General features: G+C 62.4%; 1 protein-coding gene across 1 annotated transcript in view; it reads right to left on the bottom strand.

Moving 5' to 3' along the window:
- Positions 1–6268: 6268 nt before the first annotated feature.
- The window catches only part of Eefsec (eukaryotic elongation factor, selenocysteine-tRNA specific), a 108979-nt gene continuing 93940 nt past the window's right edge, over positions 6269–21307 (bottom strand). Inside the window, 1 exon segment of the mRNA XM_077106192.1 lies at positions 6269–6726. Within this exon segment, the coding sequence (XP_076962307.1) occupies positions 6536–6726 (191 nt within the window). The 3' untranslated portion in view covers positions 6269–6535.

The raw sequence follows: 21307 nt of genomic DNA, 5'->3' as shown, positions 1-21307 counted from the left end.
ATTTGGCGCAGACGGCTCAGCGCAGTGTCCTTGCGACACTTTTGATCAGTGCCATCCGTGGTTTCTTCTTGGAGGTGGCAAGGTCCCCTAGCACAGCTCAATTCCCACTGGCCACATTTCAAGGGCTCAGGAGCGGCCTGGGGACGTCACAGTCTTTCAACTCAAGGTCCTGACACTGAGGCTGGGTCTCTGCGAACCTGGGGCCACCTCTCTTGAAGGTAGGAGTCCCCAGGGGAGGACACCCTTGGAACCCAGCGCCAGGCCCAAGGCCACTCTGTGTGGCCCTGCAAGGGGGCGGCCCCGCGCACCGGCTCCCTGCCTGCTCCGTGCCCCTGGATCCTGCGGGCCAGGCACAGGCTCTAACGGGGACCCAGCGCCCTGCGGCCTGGCTGAGCCGCGGGCTGCTCCGGGCGGCGGAGGCGCGGCCCGCTCCTGCCCTCTGTCGGCGCCCGGCGGCAGTGCAGCTCCCCATCCGGGACATCTGCCGGCTCTTTCCCTGCTCCAGAGGATCCCTGCGCCCCTGACCGGCTCCTGTCACCACGGCCACCACCACGGCCACCCCGGCCACCGCGGTGCCAGGCCCTTCCTCACGCCTTATCCCACCCTATTTTGACCGCAGCGATGATGTCTCCTTGATGTTACAGATGGACAAACAGAAGCTCAGAGAGGGCCAGGAACTTGCCCAGGGTCACACAGCATGGCTGCCCAGAGGGATAGAGCTAAGGGCTGAGAGTCCCACTGGGTTCAAATCCCACCTCCGCTTCTCTGGTCCTGTGCCCGAGACAGGTGACAACCTCGCAGTTGCTCAGTCATCAGCAGGGGGCTGGCAGGACCCTTCCTGCTTGGGGCTGCTTGAAACGCTGGCCCCCTCCATCTTGGATTAAGTGGATCCTGGATTAGTTTAACCCCAAACTCACCCGGATGGGATTATTCGCTCTAAGGGTCGTTTTTTACTGTCACATGTTTACTGTGACTTTTGAAAAGGTCACAGAGTCGCAGGTTCTCAGCGTCAAAGGGGTGACAGAGCCCCTCCTGCTTGGGGTCAGGGAGAGGGGACAACTGATTCAAGGTCCTGACCTAGAGTCCCCTGCCTCCCCCAAGCACGGCCATTGGCATGGTGTGCCCCAGGTTGGAGACTGAACAATCTCTCTGAAAACAGGAGGTGGGGGAGGAAGGAGGGGGACAAGAGGGTGACCCTGTGGCTTGGGCCACTCAGAAACAAAAACGGATTTTAAAATGAGACTCGAACCCAGGAACATTCAGGCTCTGAGCCCCGTCCCCAACCTTAAAAAAAAATTTTTATTTTGAGACAGGGCCTTGCTAAGCGGCTGAGGCTGGCCTCCACCTTGCGATCCTCCTGCCTCGGCCTCCCACTGGGGTGACAGGCGTGGCCACGGCGCCCTACGACACACGACGTCTCCCAGGCATTTAGATCATGCTTTCGTCCAGTGACTGACCCTCGGTCACTTGAGGAGACCAACTCTGCTTGTCCATTTATCGGCCCATAAACACCTGTTGATCAACAGAGTTGCTTCTGCTTTTTGGCCGTGACTCTCGGTGACATCGTTGCGAAATACCCAAACTGTTAGCCCAAGTGGTGGCCGTCGGGCCTTTAGTGAGCCCCTGCTGTATGTCCCTTCTGGTCTCCCAGTGAGGCAGGTCCTAAGGCTAATTTCATTTTGCCCAGGCACAGAGAGGGTGAGACACCTGGTCTGGGCCTCCTTGGATCCCAGATCCGTCTGAGTTGTTCAGAGCGAGGCTGCTGGGGGGGCTCCCTTTGTCCCTTCCGTGGTCCCCAAAGCTGCAGCGTGGAGGCAGGGGAACTGGAGTGACATCAGATAAGCCTCCCCACCCCACCCCCACGCCCCTCGGGAGGTGAGCAAAGGAAAGAGCTGGAATCCTGGGGAGGGGATGAGCTGGCGAGGGCTGGTGCTGGGCAGCCGTGGCTGGGGCGGGTGGCCCTGCTGCAGGACCCCCAGGCCTGGTGGCCAGCCACGTCAGCAGAGGGTCAGGCGGGCACTGCCCAGCATGGACGTCTCCACCCGAGATCTGGGCACCCCCGCTGGGCCTCCCCCACCTTCCGGCCACCGGGAGATGCTTGTCGCTTTATCAACGCTGCCCCGTGACTGACAACCGCCTCTTGTTACGGGCAGCCCAGCCGCGGGCTGTCCGTGGGGGCAGGACTGGTGTCCTGGCCTCTGGGCAGCACTGTCCTTTGGGCTACCCAGGGCCAGGAGAAGGTGGGGACCCCCCTCCCCAGGGAAGGTGGCAGGGACGCAGCTCAGGATGGGACCTCATGTGACCGGGAGGTTGCTGCTTCCCCGCCACAGACACCTGCTCCCAGAGGCTGAGGCAGGAGGATCGCAAGGTGGAGGCCAGCCTCAGCAGCTCAGCAAGACCCTGTCTCTAAATAAAGAAGAGGGCTGGCTTGGCTGCGGGGTCCCCGGCAGATCTGAGGGGACACTTGGGGTAAGGGGGTGGTGACCGTGGAGTTGATCTCTGCAGCCTTGGGAAAAATCTGTGGTCCCAAGGCCTGTCCCGGGGCTGAGGGACGCCACACCGGGCTTGTCCCCTCCTGCCTTTTGAGATTTTTTGGGTACCCAGGATGGAACCCCGGGGTGCTCGACCCCTGAGCCCCGTCCCCGGCCCTTTTTATGTCAGGGTCTCGCTGAGTGGCTGAGGCTGGCCTCCAACTTTTGATCCTCCTGCCTCAGCCTCCCGAGCTGCTGGGATGACAGGCGGGGGCCACCTTGCCGGGTCTTGGGACCTTCTCTGCTGTGACCCCCTCACCTGTGAGGCTCAGCAGGGCCCCGTGGGGACCCAGGTGGGATACCTGGAGGCTGGGGTGTCCCGTGGAGGCGGGAGGCAGCCTCTGGGCCTCGCCTGGTACCCAGCCTCCGGTCAGCCAGGGCTCCCTGTGGCCTTTATCTGGGGCCCCAGCTGTGGCTGTGGGAAGTGACCGTTTCTTCTGGGCATGATATCTTGGTGGCGGGTTGAGCAACCCGGGTGGCCTGGGGGGGGGGGACAGGGCCACGTGACCTCTGACCTGCAGGTGCAGACGGGGCAGGTGGGCAGCCATGGGAGACCTAGGTTCCGACTGGGTGCCGTCCCCCAGGGGCCTCCATCCCTGTGGAAGGCCACCCCTTTGGGCCTCCTCCCGGGTCTGTCCTGGCCCCCAGGGCCACACGCCTGTCACCCAGTGGCTGGGGAGGCTGAGGCAGGAGGATCTCGAGTTGGAGGCCAGCCTCAGCCAAAGCGAGGCCCTGAGCAACTCAGCGAGACCCTGTCTCTAAATAAACTGCAAAATAGGACTGGGGACGGGGCTCTGTGTCCGAGGTCCCCTGAGTTCAATCCCTGGTACCCCCTCCACCCCCCCAAAAAAAAATCGCATCCTGTGGCGTCTTAGTGGCCTCTGCCCTTTACAGGGCTCATGGGGTCCCCCCTCCCCTGGGACCCCCTCCCTGCCAGCCACTCAGCCCTGTGACTGGCCAGAGGACCAACAGCCCGTCCAGCCACTGTCCCAGAGGCTGGGAGGGACGGGGAGATGCTCCCTGGCTGGAGCCTGCTTCTCGGCCAGGATGCTGCGAACTCCTACTCAACCTTCGAAACCTTACCCAGATGGCCCCTTGGCGGGGGTCTCCGTCACCCTGGGTTAGGGCCACAGAGGCCACACAGGACTGATGTGGGGGCTGGGAGATGGTGGCCAGGGCCACCGCCGGAAGGGAGCCTGGACATGCTACATGTCACTCGTCAGGGGAGGCCGGGGAGGCCAGAGACCCGGATCAACCTGAGGGTCTTATTATTATTTTCGGTCCCAGGGATGGAACCCAGGGACACCTGACCCCTGAGCCCCGTCCCCAGCCCTTTTTAGATTTTATTTAGAGACAGGGTCTCACTGAGTGGCTCGGGGCCTCGCTAAGTGGCTGAGGCTGGCCTCCACCTTGCGATCCTCCTGCCTCAGCCTCCCGGGCCTGTGTCCCAGTGCCTGGCCACCAGGAGGGTCTTGGGCCACCCGGCGGAGGACCCTGCCTGGTTCCTTGGCATGGTGAGTCCCTCTTCTCTGGACCGGGAGAACATGCCACCAACCCGAGTTGGGGGCAGGAGCAGGAGCCTGGGAGACCAGAAGCCACCCGCGTGCTGCCCGCGCCCCAGGGCTTCCCGTCCTGCGACCTTATCTGTCGCAGCTCCATTAGCCCAGAAGCCTGCTCCGTCCAGTCTGGTTCCAGGGACAGATAAGCCTTATCTCCTGCCTGTGCATTAGCCCGGGGTGGGGTCCTGCCAATCAGGGCCACCTATGACTTCACCAAGTGGGCAGGCGGGGGACGGCGGCCTCCACCGGGCAGGGTCCCCCAGGGGTCTCCCTCCACGGCGTCCAGGGACCCCCAAAAGCACCCGAGTTCCAGTCTCAGCTTTCTGCAGGACGCTGGGCGCTGGCCACGGTCTGCTGTCCCCATGCCCTGCCGGGGTGGGTTCTCTGGGGGACAGAAAACACGGGTCTGGGCAGCTGAGGACGCTGGGCACCCTCTGAAGGTGCCCAGCCCTGGGGACAGGGGACAGGCCTGTCCTGCTCACCTGCCCGGCTGGGCTACGGCTTCGGGATGCCAGGCCCCATAGAGGGGCCACACCCGTGGGTCACCGCACATCCCAGGGTCCCACGCGGGGCTCCTGCTCCCTGTGAGGGCTGTGGCTGGCCTCTCCTCTGCTGTGGGCCTCCATCTGTCCCCTGAGTCCACTCTGGGGTTTTTTTTTTTTTTGGTCCCAGGGACTGAACCGGGGACACTCAACCCCTGAGCCCCGTCCCCAGCCCTTTTTAGATTTTATTTAGAGACAGGGTCTCCCTGAGTGGCTCACCATCTTGCTTTTGCTGAGGCTGGCCTCCACCTTGCAATCCTCCTGCCTCAGCCTCCTGAGCCCCTGGGAGGACAGGCGTGCGCCCTGTGACCAGCTTTCCTGGGATTTGGGGGCCCGCAGTGGGGTCTGCTGTGGGGATGTGGAAAGGGTGGCTGGTTGGGTGGTGCCACATTGGGGGGCTGTGTCTCCCCCCGATGGGTCCTGGGCCCCCCTGGCTCTCCGTGGGACCCGTCTGCTGGCCACCTCCCAGGCTGTGAGGAAGTGGGTGGCCACACTCCACCAGGTAAGTCCCCTGTCCCAGGACCTCACAAGAAGTGGGTGTGTCTGTGTCTCTGCCTTTGATAACTGGATGCCAAGGCACAGGCTGGGGACATGTCCCTGGTCACACATCCTACACAGGACAAGACCCACGGCTGAACCCAGGCTGCTGTCCCCCCTGGGAAGGGCTGGGAAGCAGAGGTCAGGCGCATGCCCCTTGGTCAGGGGGTGTGCTCTGACTCGGGGGGACGGAGGGACGTTGGGCTCAGCTCTTGGCACCGATGCTGCTGCCGGATGCTGTCACCAAAGAAGGGAGGTCCCAGTGTCGGGCTCCTCCCTCCCCAGCAGTTCCCGTGGCGCTCGGGTGGGGCCAGCCTGGGACCCTGCCTGTGCCCCCGTGTGTGTGGTGGTGGTGGGGGGCTCTGGTCTCCTGGATCAACCCTGACCTGAAGCCCTCACCTGAGCCTCATCTGCCTGACCCACGGGGGGAAGCCGCGCTGTGGGAGGAGGGTGGCCACACAGGCCCCTCAGCTGGGGGGTGGCACTGGGCGGGTCCCCAGCCCCTCGTCTGGCTGGGAGCAGCCGCGCCTAGTCCTGGGGGCGCAGGTGCTGGGCCGTGTCACAGGGTCCTGGGGGGGGGGTGCTGGCCCTGTCACTGGTATCTAATTAGGGCCTCCTGGCTCCCCGGCCACAGGACGCCGTGTCCCTCCCCTTCCCTCTGCCTTCAGCCCCGGGGCTCGGCGGCCCCAGTCTCCTGGTCACAACGCGCCCTGCTCCTAGTTAATGTCATTTTTTGCAAATTAAATCACAGCGCGCGATTACCAGGACGAGAGGAGGCGGCCACGTCCGTCTGCGGCCACCAACAGGGACAGGCGGACGCCTGCTCCTCCTGGACGTCTCGGGAGGCTTTGTCCCCCCCCCCAGCTGGTCCCACAGGCCACCCTCTGCGGAGTCCCCGGCCTTTTAAATGTCTTATTTAAAGAGTCAGGGCCTCGCTGAGTGGCTGAGGCTGGCCTCCACCTGGCCATCCTCCTGCCTCAGCCTCCCGAGCCATGGGGCCGGCCTCCTAGAGATTCCTGAAAGTCCCCTTGGAACAGAGCTGGGAGGGGTGGGGACATCCTTGAGATCACAGAGACTGAGACAGACAGACAGACGGACAGACAGACCAGCAGGCGGGCTGGGGCCATGCGGTGTTTATTCGCAGCTTCCAAGGGCCCGTCCTCCTGGGCAGGGGCTGGGGCCACCAGGCAGGTGCCAGCTCTGGCCACAGCCCTTTCCTAGGTGGGGGTGGCCGCTGTCCCCGGGAGAGGGCGCAGGGGGCCAGTCCCAGCCCTGGTCCTGTCCCTGGGGGAGGCGGAGGCACGTCAGGTTTGGCACACGGTGGCCTGGCCTGGCCAGGGGAGGGGCCTGCGGGTCACCTGGTCCCTCAGGGGGCCTGGACCATGCGTTTCTGGGTGTCGAAGACGTAGCGCTTGAAAGACAGGCTGAGGGTCACGTGCTGCGGGGGCTCTGGCCGCTCGGCGCCCTCCTCCTGGCGGGTGGCCTCCCCGGGTCCCCCGCGTCCCCTCTTCTTGAGGGCGGGCGTCAGGATCCTCTTGGCCTCGGGGCTCAGGCCACCTGCAAGAACAGAAGAGGCCGGTCACTGCCACCCCCAGAAGCCCCTTCCCTGGCCGGCTGCACCCTGCGTCCCCCGGGCAGGGCCAGGCTCTCGAGGCCACCAGGGGCCACCAGAGGCCACCAGAGGCCCCGGGAGGGACGGAGGGGAAGAGGTGGAGGACGCGGCGGAGGCCACCGCACGGTCTCCTGGACACCTGGGGTCCCCTCAGGGGGTGGGCACCGTCCTGTGTGCACGGGTGGCCTCTGCAGCCCTCTGTGACCCCAGGTTGGTGACACGCTCCCCCGGCTACAGGAGCTGGCCCCGGAGGCGGTCGGACCCTGGACTGGCCTGGGTCCAGCGTCCCCCGTCACAGAGGCCGGGCACCCACCAAGCAGCCGCCACCCGCGGGTGACAAGAGGGCCGTGTCCCTGACGGCTGGACGCGCTGAGTGGCCTTGGTCCCCAGGAGCCTCTCGGCCTGGTCCACCTGGAGCCGGGCCCTGTGTGCACCCAGGTCCCCTCCTGGTCCCTCACCTCCCTTGTTGTCACTTGGCTAAGGAACAAGGTGGCTCCCCAGGCCACCACGTCACGGGGCCCAGCAAAGCGCGTCCTGCCATCTCAGAGCAGTGACCGATGGCCCGGTGTCCGGTGCCAAGTGGAGGGACAGGAATGCGCCCAGGTGACGGGAGCCCACAGGGACGCTCCTGTCCCCCTGCAGACCTCCTGGCTCCGGGGGCCACGTCCTCGGGCCTGGTGCCACCCCCCGCTCTGCGCAGGAGGGACAGGCTCTGACCTGGGGACTCGGGGACCTGCCCCGCGCCGTCCCAAGAGGCCACCTTCCCCTGGGGACAAGGGCAGGGTCCCGTCCTCACGTCAGGCACCCAGAGTCCCCAGCCTTCCCAGGTGACGGGGGTGACAGCAGTGACCGTCCACCTGTCCCAGGAAACGGGACCCTGTGCGAGGTGCAGGTCACCCCTGGCCCCGACGGTGCCCATCACCTGCTCCCTGCCCACTCCTGTCCCTCTCAGGCCCAGGATGCAGGGGTGGGGACGGGCTGCGTGACCCGGGGTGACACTGCTTCCTGCGACTCCCCTTGGGGACACTCTCCCAGGGCCGGTTGGCCTCTTCTCACCAGTGACCAGCTGGACACAAAGGCCCGCAGGGTCCTGGCTGGGGCAGACTCAGTGGCCTATGGGGCTCAGTGCCTCTGGGCTGGTGGCTGGGCCCAGGCTGCGCAGCTACAGGGGACCAGAATGTGGCCGAGCAGGGCAGGAGGAGCCTGGGGACGTCGGCCAGGCACGGGTGGCCCTACACAGGGCCCCTAGAGGCTGCATGTCCCGACCTAGAGGCTGCCGAGGACACCCTGGTCTCGCAGGTGACCAGCTGAGGAGCATCCCGGGTGGTGACTGGCCCACGGCCCTGCAGCAGTGTGTGAGGCTGGGCGTTGAGGACAGGCACAGGGCAGAGGCTCGGGGACACCAGCCTGGCTCCTGACCCAGCTGGGCTGCCACACTTTGTTTTTGGTCCCAGGAATTGAACCTGGGGACACTCAACCCCTGAGCCCCGTCCCCAGCCCCTTTTTCTATTTTATTGAGAGACAGGGTCTCGCTGAGTGGCTCAGGGCCTCGCTAAGTGGCTGAGGCTGGCCTCCACCTTGCGATCCTCCTGCCTCAGCCTCCGGAGCCCCTGGGATGACAGATGTGCGTCACAGCGCTTGGCTTCCAGCTGGGGGACCGAGAGGCGAGGAGGGTGGTGCTTAGCAGGTCCCCTGGGGGGGACCGAGAGGCGAGGAGGGTGGTGCTTAGCAGGTCCCCTGGAGCCAGCCAGGTCCTTCGGGGTGCTTCTGAACCCCTCTGGGAGGAGCCCCAGCAGCTCTGGACCGTCCCAGACCTGTCAGGCTGAGCTCTCCTGAAGTCGCCTTTGGGAGCCACCGTCTTTAACGTCCCCGTCCCTGCCTCTCTGGCTGGGTGTGGGCGGCCCCCCAAGATTTCTCCCCTTCCTTCCCTGCGAGGGACCCCGTGTGTAAACAAAGATGCAATTTGCTGTGACAAGATAAGGTGATTAGGCTTTATCAGACCTGGGCGACGCTGTCCCCAAGACAAAGGGAGTAGGGAGCCGGCGGCGGGCGGCCCACGCACCCCTTTGATTGGGAGGAAGCGGAGGCTGGGGCGCCCGCACCCCCATTTTGATGTCTTAATGTTGCTTAAATCCCCCTTTAATTTCTATTAAGCCTCTTAGCACAATGGAGGAGTCTTCAAAAACACAAAGGGCCCTTTGCTGAATCCTTCCCGCCCCATGGAAACCGAAATGGGGACGCGGGGCTTTGGAGATTGGGGGGCACGTGGGGAGGAAAATGGGGGTGCGGAGAGGAATGGATTGTCAATTTTTTTTTAAGGCAAAAAGGAAAGCGTTCTGGGCCGGGCAGGAAGGGGCCAGTCTGCAGAATCCAACCTGGGCTCCATTTGCAGAGGGCGGCCTCCAAGGAGGATATCTGCACCCTAAAATTTTTTGGGGGGGTACCAGGGATTGAGCTAGGGGGCATTTGACCCCTGAGCCCCGACCCCAGACCTATTTTGTATTTTATTTAGAGACAGGGGCTCCCTGAGTTGCTCAGAGCCTCGATTTGGCTGAGGCTGGATTTGAACTCCCGATCCTCCTGCCTCAGCCTCCCCAGTTGCTGGGAGGACAGGCGTGTGTCACCGTGCCCGGCTGGGTGGCCCTCAATTCTGAGTCCTTCTGTGACTAGCCTCTGGGAGGGACAGCTGGTGGCAGCTGGCCAGGGCTCTGATCAACTGAACACAATCAAAGGTCAGTTTCACACTGTCACCCACCTGAGGCTCCCAGCATGCTCCGTCCCCGGGATGTCACCCTGTGCCTGACGGGAGCCGAACCAGCCAGCAGGCATAGGCGCACAGACAGACGGACAGATGGACGGACGGACCCCACCCCACGGCCCCCGGGGGAGCACTGGCCGGGTCTCCAGAGTCACATGATGAACCCGGTGGCAGTCACAGGGGATGCTCACCACATCCTCACCGGGAGCCACCCTGAGTGCCCGTGGCCAGCAGCACTCTGGTCCCACAAGCACCCGTGGTGGGGGCAGGGAGCGCCATCCGTACACCAGGAACCAGGCACAGAGACGCTCAGGCACTTGCCCAAGGACACACAGCAAGGACAAGTGGGTCGGAGCTCCAAGGTCCCCGAGGCACCACTGCCCTGCGCCCACGGGAGTTGACTGATCCTGGCTCCCGGCGGCTGTGAGGCGGTCCCCGGGGACGTGGGAGCACACGAGCTCACGTTCTTGCACAGACAGGGGACCTGCGGGTGCAGAGGCACAGGGACAGTGGGTGATGTGTCCCCAGGAAGGAGCAGCCGGTCACTCTGTGCCTCTGTTCATGTCAGGAGGGCAGGGGACCCCGCCATCGGGCAGAGACTCGGACAGACTGCTCAGTGGCTGAGGCCGGCCTCCAAATCACAGTCCTCCTGCCTCAGCCTCCCGAGCCGCTGGGAGGACAGGCGGGTGCCCTGGTTCCCGGCTGGGTGTGGGCCTTTAGAAGACCTGTGCGTACACGGCAGCGCCTCGCCCGCTCGGGCCTGTCCCCACACACCTGCCACGCCACTGTCACACAGGGGGTGCTGGAGGGGATGGTGGCTGTCCTCGCCCAATGGCCTTGAAGGTCACCTTCCTACCTGCACGACAGTGAGCTCAGGTCGGCCGCTGACGTGCCAGGGCTCACGCGGACAGACGGACAGACGGACAGGCGGACAGGCGGACAGACACACGCCTCTGGAATGAAGGGCCCTCCTGGGGCCAGGGGCCGTCTGGCCAGTCTTCGGTGATTGCCAGAGGAATGCGACCAGGCCCGGGGACACAGCCAGGGGACCTGGCTCTGGGCTCTGGTTTCCTGCTCAGTCCCCGTGAGGGGCTATGGGGGCACAAGAGCAGCCATTCTGGTGACGGAGTGGCAGGTGTGCAGGGGACGGGCCTGGCCAGGAGAGGCGCTGCCGTGAACGCACAGGTGTTTTAAATGCCCGCACCCAGCTGGGCACCAGGGCCCACGCCTGTCATCCCAGCAGCTGGGGAGGCTGAGGCAGGAGGATCGCAAGGTGGAGGCCAGCCTCAGCCACTTAGCGAGGCCCTGAGCAGCCACCCGCGGCCCTGTCCTGTTTATAAAGTGGGGACCCAGGTACCAGCCACGCGCTTCTGTGTGTCCAGGGGCTGCTCTGGCCCCAGGCACAAGGCCAAGGCCACACAGAACGTCCCGTGGGGGACCAGCCACGGACCCCAGCGCTGTCCCCTGCTCCTGGAAACCAAAGCTGGGACCAGAGGCAGCCCTGGGGAGCGGGCAGGGGAGGGCCGCTCGTGTGGCCTCTCAAGAGAGCACCGTCCCCGCCCCCAGGGAGCTGAATCTTAATGTCCCCAACGCTCCCTCCCCAGGCGCGTCCCCTCTTTAGCAGCAGTTAATCTTCAATTAAAATACCTAGAGCCGAGGCGCAGAGCGCGGTTGAAAAGGCAGGGCTTAGTGACAATAAAAGTCCCCTTCATCCTGCGTTTCTTAAAAAGAGAAAAAAGAAGATTCCACATATTAAAAATGTCACTTTTATGAGTTGGGAAGAAAAAAAGAACCATCCAGAAGAATGTGCCGAACAAAAGCTCCGAGCTGTCATTTCCCAGGGCCCATGTGTGGCCTCCTGATTACTGTATCGGGCCTCTTCCCGCGCACAGGGAGACGCGGTGACCGGGGCAGGCCGGCGGGGACGCAGGGTGGCACTTGGCTGGTCCCCACGCGCCTTCCTGAAAGCGGCCCATTTTTTCTTTTTGGTGCTGGGGATTGAATCCAGGGGCCCTCGACCCCTGAGCCCCGTCCCCACTAGAGACAGGGTCTCGCTGAGTGGCTCAGGGCCTCGCTAAGTGGCCGAGGCTGGCCTCCACCTTGCGATCCTCCTGCCTCAGCCTCCCCAGCCATGGCGCCCGGCTGAAGCTGCAGAGGCCCTGTCTGCCTGGTGGCTGTCCACCCTGACCCCAGCCCATGTGGCCCAGCGGGTGTCCAGTCCCCAGCACAAGGCCGGGGAGAGGAGGTGACCACAGCGACCACGTCCTGGCCTCTGTCCCCACACCTGGCTGGGCGCGGCTGCCTGCTGGCACAGGCCGGCTGTGTCACGGGGGACATGTGGTCCTGAAGGACCTACCGAGGGTGGGCACTGGGTTCTGTAGCTCCCCCGGGTGCTGGGGAGGCCGCTGCAGGCCCCTGGTGGGGGGCCGAGGCGCCAGGGTGGGAAGGGGTGGGTCTGGCCTGGCACTGGGCAGAGTGGCCGGGCGTGCCCCACTGGACACGCCACGCGTCCGGGGCAGCCAGCGAGGGGCACCTGGGTGGGTCAGTCCCCCTGGACTCCGGGTCCCGTGTGGCTCCCAGGCCCTCAGAGTCCAGCCGAAAAGGAGCGGCAGGTCCTGGAGGCCCCCAGCAGGCCAAAGGGTCACTGCGACGACCTAATGCACTCAGTCTGTCAATCCATGGTCACTTAACAGCACGGCGAATACTCAGCTCATCCCAGTAGACCAGGCTTTACCATCTAGAAGAGTCAAGTCTGATATTAACGAAACGGAGTCGATCATCTAATAAACGGAACAATTAGATGTTAAATATGTTTAATTGCAAATGAGGGAATAATAGGATCATTCACAGTGGACACCATCGAGGACGTGATTATGTCACCACACCCATTTAATGAGATACTACAGCGTGATGAGAGATTGATGGCTATTGATTGTCATTGATGGTAATAATTATTAATAACGTATCAAATGTGGCTCTGATCTAAACACATTTAACCATATAATCAATATACCCATAATGTGATTGATCACGTGGGGCATTACTATATCATTAAATGCATTTAAATAATAGTTAAATTAAACGGGATCATCTGCACCGACCGTCCCTGTTTAGCTACGTGAGACCTCCCAGGTCTGTCCTGTCTGCTCACCTGGGTGCCGCGGGGACGGACCCAGTGACCCCCAGGCGCGGGACAGGGCTCTGTGGCAGGCACATGGCCGCGCCCGTCACGGCTGATCGATGATCAATTAGTTAAACATGTTGATATGTAAATGAACCTGGTCCACTTAGAATATTATTTGAATATAAACGAGCTCTTCAAGTGCCCACGTGGGTTATTTAAATGTCATCTGAATGATGGGGACAGTCCCTGGGGACAGTGCGCGGGACCTGTGGCCGGGGCCACCTCTGTCCCCTGTCCCCTGTCCCCAAGGCCAGTCTCACCACAACCCGAGGCCCTGGCCTGGGGTCTGGAGGGCTCCCAGGTGTCGGGCCCCTGCCCTCTCTGGAGGCCTGGGGACTCAGGTCACAGGGGTGGCTCTCTGAGGGGCTGAGGGTCCTCCCGGGGGACCCTGGGCTCAGGGCGCCTGCAGGGGTCACCACAGGGACCAGAGACGCCCTGTGCGGGTGGCCCCTGCCCTGCTGGCCCACAGCGAGGTGTGGCTTGTCCCTGAGCGGGCCACCCCCTGGGAGGGGCAGCCCCATCGGCCACCGCAGCCCAGAGGGACAAGCCCTGGGGCCAGGCCAAGGCCACCCCCGCGTGGTGGCTCCCCAGCAGGGCGCGGCGTGAAATCAGTGTGTCCAATGCAAACCAGACCCTCCCTCCCTCCAGAGCCACCCGGTCCCCTCCCGGTCCCCCACCACAGCCTCCTCCTTCCCGTCACTGGGCCTTGTTTATAAACTGGGGCTCGGTGGCCAGGCCACCAACCCCACCCAGTAGCGTGAGGTTGGGGCGGTTGGGGGCTGTTCCAAGGACCCAGGGCCAGTCCCTCCCAGGGACACCGAGAGAGACCCGGGCTCTGGGCCTGGGTCCCCTGCGGACGGGCGGGGCAGGCTGCCACGTGCTTACAACACCCGCTCCCTGGGAGGCTGAGGCAGGAGGATCGCCAGGTAGAGGCCAGCCTCAGCCGCTGAGCGAGACCCTGTCTCAGAATATAAAATGGAAAGGGCTGGGGACGGGGCTCCGTGGGGCAGTGGCCCTGGCTTCCATCCTCAGCCCAACGACAACAATTAAAAAAGTTGCCAGGTGGCCCTGACGACCCCCCAGGAGACCAGCGGCTGGGACCGTCCGCCTCTACTCAGGACAGTAAGATGGCCGCCCGTCCACCCACGTCTTCTGACTCAGGGACAGAGCTGGCAGAGTGGCCTCTCCCTGTGTGGTGTGGGAGACTGGGGGAGGGGCACGCGGTCTCAACAGACTGTCCCAGGCAAGGGGACACTCACAGGGCAGGGAGGCCTGGCCGGTCCGTTCCTGGAGGGCAGCCAGCTGCGGTGTGTGACTGGGTGGGGACGTGCAGCCTGGGCAAACACCGGGAGACGCATGCGGGACATCACAGGCACAGAGTGGCCCTGGGAAGTCCTGCTCCCTGTAGCCAGAGCTGCCCCAGAGCAGGGCGTGGGGTTTGGTTAAACTGAGGATTGAACCTGGGGTGCTGACCCCTGAGCCCCTTTTAACATTTTATTGAGAGACAGGGTCTCCCTGAGTGGCTGAGGGCCTCGCTAAGTGGCTGAGGCTGGCCTCCACCTTGCGATCCTCCTGCCTCAGCCTCCTGAGCCACTGAGATTGCAGGCAACCTTGTCTGGCCCAGATACCTTTGGGGATTGAACCCAGGGGTGCTGACCCCTGAGCCCCTTTTAACATTTTATTTAGAGACAGGGTCTCGCTGAGTTGCTCAGGGCCTTGCTAAGTGGCTGAGGCTGGCCTCCACCTTGCGATCCTCCTGCCTCAGCCTCCCAAACTGCTGGGATGACCGCTGTGGGCCACTGCACCCGGCTTAAAGCACAAAGTTCCAAGGCACACTAAGGGTCAGGCAGAAGAGGCACAGAGTGACCCCCCGGTGGTCAGGGGACCTGGGGAAGCCAGGGGTCCGTGTGCGGACTTCCTCCTGGCCTGGGCAGCTGGCCTCTCAGGCAGGCGGTAGGAACTGTCCCCCTGTGGGCCCCTCTGCTCCTTCTCCCCCTGACCCTGGGCAGGCCCTCTGTGGGGAGGGTGGATCCTTCCCTCTCCCTCCTCCTGCGCAGGCTCCTCCCTTGGCTGGACCCGGGGAAAGGGCAGGAGTTGAGAGAGTGACCAGGATTTATGGGCCGGGCCTGGGGGGCCCGGGGGGCTGGGGGGCGGGGAACAGGGGCGCCTTTGGCCAAAACAATATTTAATATTTTTTTTCAGGGCAGCTACAAAGCCAGGATGAGGCTCCGGGCCCTAAAACAAGCCCATAAAATCGAAAAATATTTATCTGGAAGGGTGGCAAGTCCCATAAAAGTTTTATGAAGGTTTTACGGCCACCCCGTCAGGAAGCTGGCCGCCCGGTCACCTCCCTCCTACCCAGGGGGAGCGGTCAGCCCAGGCGCAGGCGCACCCACGTCCACACACAGGTGGACACGCAGGCCAGCCGCGGGGAGGGCCCCTGACCGGGTGACCTTGGGGCCTCAGCTCTGCGCGGCCTCCCCCTCCGCCCTGGGTCTCCGCTCTCACTGTGCCAGGAGCACAGGGCCCGGGGGGTCACAGGCTGGGGGTCCTGTCGGGGTTCTTTACCAGGCAGCCTGGGAGGGTTTGGGGGAGTGGGCAAAGACGGCCAGGGCTTTGCTCAGCTCCTGGTGAGGATCCCCAGTTGGTGGGCACAGTGGCCCACGCCTGTCCTCCCAGGGGCTGGGGAGGCTGAGGCAGGAGGATCGCAGGGTGGAGGCCAGCCTCAGCCAAAGCGAGGCCCTGAGCAACTCAGCGAGACCCTGTCTCTAAATAAAATGCAAAACAGGGCTGGGGTCGGGGCTCAGGGGTCAGGGGTCCCTGGGTTCAATCCCTGGTACAAAAAAATAAAAAATAAAATAAAACAACAATCTCTATTTTAGAGAGAAAGGCCCAGGAAGTGGCTCAGGGAGCGGCAGGCCCAGGCCTGTCTCCTGTGCTTGGTCGTGTCCTGAGGTGGTGGACAGAGTCCTCCAGGCCTCTCCCAACAGGGCCCACTAAGCCGGTGACGTCCCCCATGACTGTGCCCAGCCACGGGCCGTCTTCGCCTTTCCACACCATTCCTTTCCTACCCCAGGGCCTTTGCACAGACTCCCTCCTTTAACACCCTCCCTGTCCTGTTGGTGAGCGCTGAATCGCACGCCATCTCTGGGTGGACACAGCCTGCCAGGAGGGCTCCGTATTCCCACAGGCCCAGGAGCCATCTTGTCCTGCCACACCGTCCCCTCCCTGTCACACTTGGGTGCCTGGAAGGAAGTTTGTGCTCTGTGGCACCCACCCCACCGCCGTGGGAGTCCCAGTTAGGGCACTTTCTCTATTTTATTTAGAGACAGGGTCTCCCCGAGTTGCTCAGGGCCTCACTAAGTGGCTGAAGCTGGCCTCCACCTTGCGATCCTCCTGCCTCGGCCTCCACCTTGCGATCCTCCTGCCTCAGCCTCCCGAGCTGCTGATATGACAGACACCATCAGACAGCCTCTCTCTGGGGACCCTGAAGCATGATGGCCGCACTTCTCAGGGGCTGGTGCGGGCCCTGCCCAGGGGGAGGCCGCTGGCAGATGGTTCCCGTCCCGGGGGCTGTGCTGATGCTGATGGCAGATATTCCTTTCGCATTGTCTTACTCCATCCATCTTCGTGAGGTCTGTCTTGTAAAATGGCCTTAATTATGGGATTTTTTCGGGTCTATCTTCCTCATCTGAGTTATTTACAGGATCATCGTCTCGGTCGCGAGTGCCGGGTCTAAACATTGTTCTAGCTGGGCCTTCACATGATTTTTACAATCGCTTTCAAAAGCTTCGATGGCTGGGGAGGAGGCTGGTCCCTAGTGGGGGGACAGGACACCCCAAAGTGCTCTCTGTCTGGGCCCAGGGACTCCCCCCCCCGCAGGGTGGCCTCCGGGAGGGGCTGGCTCTGGTCACAGGCTGGTCCTGCTCTGGGGGCGGGGTGGCTGCTGGATTGGGTTTCCGAGCTGACGTCCCCACAGGCCCCAGGGCCAGCCCCACCCAGGGCCAGCGGGCGGGCAGGAGGCCTGAGATGGACAGTGGTTTGTTTTGCTTTTTGGAGGGATTTTTGGAAATGTCACCTTTCACCCCTCACTGAGTTCTTCTCCAGCGTCCCCCGTGGGAGCTGGGGCCAGCTGTGGGGACACGGTCCTGGGAGTGCCCAGGGAGGTGGATCCACACTGACCCTCCCCAAGTCCACCTTGGACCTCCCCGTGACGTTGGCTGGGGACAGTGGGTCACGGGGAAATCCGGCCAGCAGCTGAGGACCCCTGATGGGGAGGGAGGCTTCCGGCTTGGGTGGGCTCTGGGGGGACATGTTCGTCCTGAATGTCACTATGGAAACATGGACATGGCCAAACGGTCCTGTGCTCGTTACCAAAGAAATTCAAATAAAAGCCACCGCAGTGACGCACGCCTGTCATCCCAGCGGCTGGGGAGGCTGAGGCAGGAGGATCGCAAGGTGGAGGCCAGCCTCAGCAAAACTGAGGCCCTGAGCAGCTCAGCGAGACCCTGTCTCTAAATAAAATAGAAAAAGGGGCTGGGGACAGGGCTCAGGGGTCGAGGACCCCTGGGTTCAATCTCTAGGACCAAAAAAATAAAAATAAAAAAATAGAAACAGAGAGGCCATTTTCCGTGTATCAAATTACAGGGACAGACACGACAGGGGCGGCCTGCGGTGGCAGGGAGGAGGAGCCACCAACCCCTCCGTGCCTGCTGACAGAAGTCCAAGACGATGTGACACTTTGGGGACTCTGTGGCAGGCATTCTCCGGCAACTTTTAAATGACTGTGGTTATTTTCTTTGTCAAAATCAGAACAATCTGCCTTCTGAGAATCTGTCTTCAGAAAACCCCCGACGTATATTAAAATGGAGACCCACAGCGTGAGGCAGTAAGAGAAAAGGCCTTTACAGGGACATTCACTGAAAGGGACAAGGACATCACCCCGGAGGATCCAGCCACCCAGAAGAAGTCTCTGCAAAGCAAGGTCAGAGGAAGGGGGAGGCTCTTTCCATTTCTCTAACATGGACAGAGGAGAGACGGGGATGAAGGACGTCACCTCCCATGTCACATAGGAATGCACGACCAGGGACACCCCACAGCAGGTCCGTCCCCAGGAATGGAAAGTGACACCTGCGTGTGCACCCTATTGTCACAGAGAGCTAGAAGAAAAAATGAGAAAAGAAAAAAAAAAGAAATGTTCTTGAATGAGCATCACGGCTGCTTTCAGGTTTTAAAACAAGAGTTTGTGGTTGCTTTTCTTTTTTCCCCCAAACTACCTGAAAAGTCTCATTTGGAGACAGATGCTGAGGCCAGGCCCTGATCCCCCTGTGGGAGGTCGTGCCTCTGCGGCCAAAAGCTACCCCAAGACTGAGGTCAGACCGAACTGGGACTTTTGGATTTCATACTAGGCTTGGCTAGACAATGGAGAGAACTGTCAGAGGCAGAGGATGGAGGGCTAACAGCGTGGGCTCTGGGGCTCGACAGCTGTGTGACTTCAGGTCTCTGTTTCCTTGTTTCTAAAATGGAAATTTCACTCATTAGTTCTATGGCACACGCCTGTCTTTCCAGTGGCTCAGGAGGCTGAGGCAGGAGGATTGCAAGTTGGAGGCCAGCTTCAGCCACTTAGCGAGATCCTGTCTCTAAGTAAGATATAACAAGGGCTGGGGACGGGGCTCAGGGGTTAAATGTCCCTGAGTATCAAAAAAAAAAGGGGGGGGGGCCAGGGTCAGTCCCTCCCGCTGGCCCTGGAGGGACATGGAGGCTCAGGAAGCCTCCTGTGAGTGGTTGGAGGTTGGGAGCGACATGTTCTGGATTCGGATCCCAGCCCTGCTGCTCACTGGGGTCGCTCCGGGTGCCTCTCTGAGCCTCGGTCTCCTCATCTGGAGAATGGGCCGACCTGCTGCGGGGCTGTGGGGGCCAGTGGGTCTGCAGAATTGTCCATCTTGTGAGGACGTGAGGTTCTTCTCTGCCTGGGGACAGGCCCCTCTCTGCAGGGCGCAAAGCGAAGTCCCTCTGCGTTGTCACCTCTGAGTGAGTCTCCTGGAGCCCACGGAGTTGTGGTCAGTGGCGGAGAGGCTCGTTCTAGGCCACCAAAGTGGTCACGTGGGGTCCCCTGGACCGTGCCACAGTGTGGGGCGGGCCTGGAGCCTCCCGGGTCAGCTGGACGCACTGTGTGTCCCCTGTGGCTAAAGGAGGGCCCCACGCCAGCCTCCCGGGTGGCTGCTCCAGGAGGGCTTGGGCCTGGCAGAGCCGGCCACACCCCAGCGCTGTGTGGCCCATTGTCCCAGAGCAGGTGACGCAGAGCGACTGCGGGGGCCTTCAGCTTCTGCCCTGATTGTCTCCAGGGGCTTGTCACCAAGGTGTTCCCCCAGCGCACTGTGGCCATGGGGGGTGGCAGGAGCTACTGTCCCACCCACCCCTCGGGCTGCTGGTGCCCCATGTGGAGGGGAGGGCGGGCGCTGCCGGCCAAGGTGACCCCGAGGCTGGGCCACTGGGCTTTCTCCTGGTCCCAGGGACTGAACCCAGGGGTGCTAACCCCTGAGCCCTTTTTAGATTTTATTTAGAGACAGGGTCTCGCTGAGCGGCTTAGGGCCTTGCTAAGCTGCTGAGGCTGGCCTCCACCTTGCGATCCTCCTGCCTCAGCCTCCTGAGTCGCTGGGATGGTAACCTGTGCCCTCCCCCGCCCCCAGGGCTTTCTGACACTAAGGACCTTTCAGGGATGAGGCCCGCTTCATGGGCCCGACGCCCGGCATTTCAGGGATGAGGCTCGTCTGCCCACTTCATGGGCCCGACGCCTGGGGGCTCTGTGCTCTGGGGCAGGAGGCAGGGGCTGACGGGGAGGGAGGGCGTGAGACCCAGCCCCACTCCAGACCTGGAGACCCAGGACAGACGGAGCCTCCTCTCCACAGAGCCTCCCAGCCTCCTCTCTCCACCAGCAAAACTACCTGGTGTTCAGGACGACACTCAAAGGGCTCCTGTCCTCTCAGGCCTGGCAAAGGGTGGGGACTTTGAAGGCAGCTGTTCTACACACATGGGGCTTTTCAACCTGGAGGTCTGAACTGGCGATCCTCCTGCCTCAGCCTCTCAAGCTGCTGGGATTTTTTGCGGGTATGTGCCATGGTGCCTGGCCAGCTTGTTTTTAATTGGAAGGTTTTGTATAAAAAGTAAATAAGATAGAACCGAGGCCAGACATGGTGGCACATACATGTCATTCCAATGGTTAGGGAGGCTAAGGCAAGAGGATTGAAAATTGGAGGCCAGCCTCAGCCACTTAGCGAGGCCCTAAGCAACTCAGCGAGACCCTGTCTCTAAATAAAATATAAAAAGGACTGGGGACGGGGCTCAGGGTGAAGCACCCCTGGGTTCCAGCCCTGGTACCCCTCCAAAAATAAAAAACAACAAACCGAGGATGAGGCTGGAGGACAGACTCTGTTTGTTTCTCCTCCATCCTGGCCTCCACCACACCTGCTCAGCCTCCCAGGCATCTGGCCTCCCAACCCAAAGAAAGAGGCCACTGACAGGAAACCCTGAGGGCCCCTTTGCCTGTCCCCAGCCTGCCCTGCTGAGCCAGCGCTGGGGCCACCGGTGCCCGAGCCTCTCCTGGCTCCTCCCAGTCCGGAGGCCGCAGCTCCAGCACCTGGACTCCGCGCCCCACTTTCCAGCCTGCGGCTCCCCGTGCTCCCCCGCCCTCCCTCCGTCACCTGGCACCGGGTGGCTCCGGCTTCCTGAGGATTCTTTCCCAATTAAGGCGCCTCCCACAAGGTCAGAGAGAGGATGGGGCTGGGGGTGGAGGATGGGGCTGGGGGTGGAGGCCGGCGGTGGCAGGAGGAACCCACCAGTGATATTAGCAAGAGCTCGGGGCCACCCCAGGCCACACGCTGCAGGGGCAGCTGCCCGAGAGGAATGTGCGCTCCAGAGCTGGGCTGTCCCCGCGCCCCGTCCCCGGGCCCCACGCAGCGCTGGGGGCCTCCTCCCGGACCTCCCTGCTGGAGTCTGCCTGAGGCTGGGGAAGGGGGAAGCCGCCCTTGTCCTGGGGTCTGTCCCTCGGGGGAGCTGGCCTGCCTGGCCCCCGCCCAGCTCCCACCCAAGCCCACAGAGGCCAGGGCTGTGGAGCCAGGGGTCACCGTGGAGTGCGTTGACCTGCTCTGTGTCTGTGGCTGTCCCTGTCTGGGAGCTGGATCTCGCTGTGGCTGGGGCGGCCTTGAACTTCAGGGTGTGGGTGACCCCCTCGCCTCAGAGGGGACAACAGGCAGATGCCAGCACATCCGGGCTTTTGTTCTATACTTTTAAAATTTAATAACATGGATTTCACTTTGGGGGATAAAACACTGGGGTGGCCCACGCCTGTCACCCCAGCAGCTCAGGAGGCTGAGGCAGGAGGATCCCAAGTTGGAGGCCAGCCTCAGCCACTCAGCGAGATCCTGTGTTTGAATAAAAAGTCAGAAAGGGCTGGGGACGGCGCTCAGCGGTTAGCACCCGGGGTTCCATCTTTAGTACCAAAAATCAAAACAAAGGACCAGGAAGCTCACTGGACATTCTTGTGAAGGGGCCCTTTGGTCCCTCCCATGCCATCGAGAGCTGTGGT

Source organism: Callospermophilus lateralis, chromosome 20, assembly GCF_048772815.1.
Source record: "Callospermophilus lateralis isolate mCalLat2 chromosome 20, mCalLat2.hap1, whole genome shotgun sequence".
NCBI lineage: Eukaryota > Metazoa > Chordata > Mammalia > Rodentia > Sciuridae > Callospermophilus > Callospermophilus lateralis.
This window is presented reverse-complemented; position numbering and strand designations above follow the sequence as displayed.